Source organism: Priapulus caudatus, unplaced genomic scaffold (genome assembly GCF_000485595.1).
Source record: "Priapulus caudatus unplaced genomic scaffold, Priapulus_caudatus-5.0.1 Scaffold1290, whole genome shotgun sequence".
Lineage (NCBI taxonomy): Eukaryota > Metazoa > Priapulida > Priapulimorpha > Priapulimorphida > Priapulidae > Priapulus > Priapulus caudatus.
In genome coordinates this window covers 47,858-51,755 of record NW_014578351.1, presented here as the reverse complement: position 1 = coordinate 51,755, position 3,898 = coordinate 47,858, and the positions used below count along the sequence as shown (strand labels likewise).

General features: G+C 43.4%; 1 protein-coding gene across 1 annotated transcript in view; it reads right to left on the bottom strand.

The window, feature by feature from the left end:
• Nucleotides 1–1,954: 1,954 nt before the first annotated feature.
• LOC106816120 (alpha/beta hydrolase domain-containing protein 17B-like) overlaps nt 1,955–3,898 on the bottom strand; it is an 8,577-nt gene continuing 6,633 nt past the window's right edge. The window contains exon 2 of the mRNA XM_014820675.1: nt 1,955–3,825. Coding sequence (XP_014676161.1) covers nt 3,609–3,825 — 217 coding nt within the window. The 3' untranslated portion in view covers nt 1,955–3,608. The remainder of the gene's footprint in view (nt 3,826–3,898) is intronic.

The window sequence follows — 3,898 nt, the reverse complement described above, 5'->3', positions numbered from 1 at the left end:
CTAGGAATGCATTGCCTTCGGATAGTTGGTACACTCACACATGTATACACACACACATCTGCCACAAGACGTTTTGATTCGATTAATCCAGGCGTGAAGAATTAGAAGTATTACAATCACATGGGGAGCTATATTGTGATTAACACGTTCTTGGTTACTATGTGCCTCTTGGTCACATATAACTTTACCACAAAGTGTTTGTGTCCATTGAAGCTACGCAGTGTGTCATTGCCACACGTTGCGCAATATAAGCTGCTGAATCTAACCATTCCTCAACATGCAATTACACGCGAATGTAACACTTGTAACGTTATTAATAGAGGTGGACATTCTCTGCTGTATTTAGCTGCCTAATACAAAAAGTCAAGCATCACAATTATCTATAGCGATTTTATGACTGATGACCCACTTATGATGTTTGCGTTTGCTGTGATCACACGAACCCACCTTATCAGGAGTAAGATAATATAGGGGTCCTATATTATCTTATTATCTATTATATTATCTTATTATCTATTATGGTGTCTTATTATATTATATTATCTATATTATCCTATATAAGATCCTATATTATCTTACTCCTGACCTTATGCATTCACTTGGCAATATATGGTAATTAGATAGATAAATGATATATGCTATAACTGACAGTACTGTAGACCATTACATACGAGATATACTAAATAGCCTCTCATCTTCTCAGTGACGCAAATTGTTTCATCTATTTTATAACCTGAAGACAGATATTTTATATGCTAGACTAGTACGATATGAGGTTGATTGGAATAGCTAATTAATACTAGTAGATGGACGACCTTCTAAAACCCATTCAGCTACATATATAATGCATGTGCCTCTGGCACTATTGATCAATATTAGAAGGTAAACTTCGTTATATATTTATTCAAAAGTGCCTTTCTGATTCCCTCATTACTGCTGGCAATTAAACATGAAAATGGGTTAGGGTGGGATGAGTATTCACATTATGAATTGAAACACAAGCGTGAACCTGCACCCCATAAAGTCGACCATGATACCAAACACCTCATTAGACACGTTTTTAATGTGCTTATCTATTAAAAAAAACATTATATTAAAACCAAGTAAAACATTGTTGCCTGCAGCCACTGCTACGTATATTGTAAAACTGTAGCTCTAGGTGTCTCACTCTCAGTGCAGATCTATGCTATCTACGGTCAATGACGCTCATAGGGTCTATGTCCCCCAGGGTACTGCCGGAACGTATCCTGGTCACTATTTGATATGGTTAGGGTTAGGATTAGGGTTAGGGTTAGGGTTACATGGACATGATGATAACACGTTCCATGGACATGATGATAACACGTTCCATGGACATGATGATAACACGTTCCATGGACATGATGATGACACGTTCCATGGACATGATAACTACAACATGTTCTATGGCCACGATAACGGCAGCACCTTTTGTATATATGATAACGATAGCAGGTTCCACGAGCATGATAAAAATAGCACGTTCCATGGGCATGATAACGATATCACATTCTATGGGCATGATAATGATAGCATAATGATACTATTCCTCGACCATGATAGAGATGCATGTTTCATGGCGTCACAGCGATAGTATTTCAGATGCCGATCAACATGGAAGGAACGCCATCGTGTCGTTATTGCTGCACAAGCTATCGGCTTCTCGTTAGGTGTGTGACCGTAGGAACGCTGACAGTGTACACCCATACTCGTGCAGATATAACAGGAGGGCATGTACAGGCGAGTCCGCCGCACTCATGAATGCCACGAGTACGTGATGTCATTGTGCAATAGTCAACATTCTAGCTGGTCTCTTCAACTGCTGCACCACACGCAACAAACACAGACGCTTTGTACAACTTTTACAACAAGTCAGTAGCATCATAGTTTCGTCATGACACCACCCCCTTCCCTCCCTCCCACTCTACCGCTATGACACCACCCCCTTCCCTCCCTCCCACTCTACCGCTATGAGCGCGCGTACTCAGCGCTCTGTGTGATGCGAACAGTGCATATTTGAGGAGAATTGATAAATCACCGTCGTCATAGTCGGTGTGACCTTATAATTACAAAAAATACATACACATGAATTATAGCACGTTTAGTCACGAACTTACTCCACCCATAACAAACTCAGCTTAAAGAGTTTAACTCGCTGCCAGAGACGCAAACGGAAGCGGCGTCCAATGCACATGCACGCCGTGTGTCACAGTAGCTGCTCGTGAGAGACAGGGTGACACCGCCATGCTGCTGGAGAGACAGAACCACGGTGACGTGGGGCTACTACTGTCACATGCGTTACGTAGTAGTACACCTAGTGTTATAATGCCACAGCCACGTACATGTACAACTCACACTATCGCATTACTCGGATCAGTTCAATCACCACATGAGAATTAGACACATCATAGCTTCACGGGAAAACACAAATGAGAAAAACAAAGGCTCAGGATGCCACTGTCCACCGGCAGACAATTTGCAACTAAATAACAACGTCATTCATGTCGGGAAAAAAGTTACCGATGTCCTAGTGTACTGATTGTTACTGATGTTACAAAAGTTTTTGATATCGTCCTGCAGTTATGTACAAACTTTGATATGGCTCGGATCAGCTGTTAACATTCAAAGACACGTTCATTTTCACTATATATGAGATCTCCAATGTACGCCAGGCATTCAGGACACATGTGCCAGCATGGATGCAGGGATGATAACGGCTGGATACCAAGCTTGCAGTTTGAAGTTAGCACAGCCAATGTCACATCAACTACCAGCTGTCCTGTATCATTCTAAAACTGCAAAGATGTGTCTACAAATAAATTTGGAATGCTAGGATACAAGTATAAAACATGAGTTCGTAACTAACAAAATCTAACAGTCATGAAAACAAGTGTTGTGCCACACATCTTGTTGCAACAGCATTAATTAAGGCCGGCTTGACATCGCGAATTAATTATTTCTTACTGCAAGTGACTAGAATTCAGAGAAACAGAAACAAGAGGGAGCTAATCGCCGCAGCAATGTCTCACCGGTCCACCGTCGAACTGCTCATAACATACACACGTCTACCTCCCAGTACTCTCACTAGGTGGCGCTACCGCAGAGGCATGAGACATGTCAGGACTGGTTTGACGTAAGTTACTATCAACTGCCAATAAGTCAGACCTTAGCTGACTCATAACATGGCTTCCCTACTAGGAAGGAAATTCAAGTAATTTGAAGGGAAAGTGAATACCACATGTAAGAATTAGACAAAACACTCAAAAATGTCCTGGTAAGGTTCAAATTCAACCTGTCAGAATGACTGATACTAACTTTTCGGCCGATCCAGTAAATCGCAGAAAAACATTTTTGGTGAAACAGACGAGTACCGTCCTGGTAAATGCTGGGACTACCTGGACTAGACCGACGCGCGAGAGTGCGGTCGACACTCACGCCACGACGCTCGACAGTCGGCCGACAGCAACAACGGCAGCTCATTCTCCGTATCTGTGAATTCTCGTCATGCGAGCGAGTGAGAGCCGCAGCCACTAAAGCCTGGTAGTGATTGAACCAGCTGCTTCCTGCGCGGCCGCGACAGCGGCTAGTTGTCAATTGACTAGTTCGACCGAGACGAAGCGTTTCAATCGCTCCAGGTACTGTCCGTATAGTTCTACGTCGTTGTGACCGGCGCCCTCTACCCAGAGCGGGTCAACGGCGCGCGGGCAGCGGTCGTAGATGGCGAGGCCGTGCGAGAAGTCGATGACCTCATCATCGGTGCCATGGATGACGAGCACAGGTGAGGTGACGCGAGGCACTTTGTCAATGCTGCAACAAAAGAGAGAGAGAGTCAATGCTGTAACACAGGAGAGAGAGAGAGAGAGAGAGAGAGAGAGAGAGA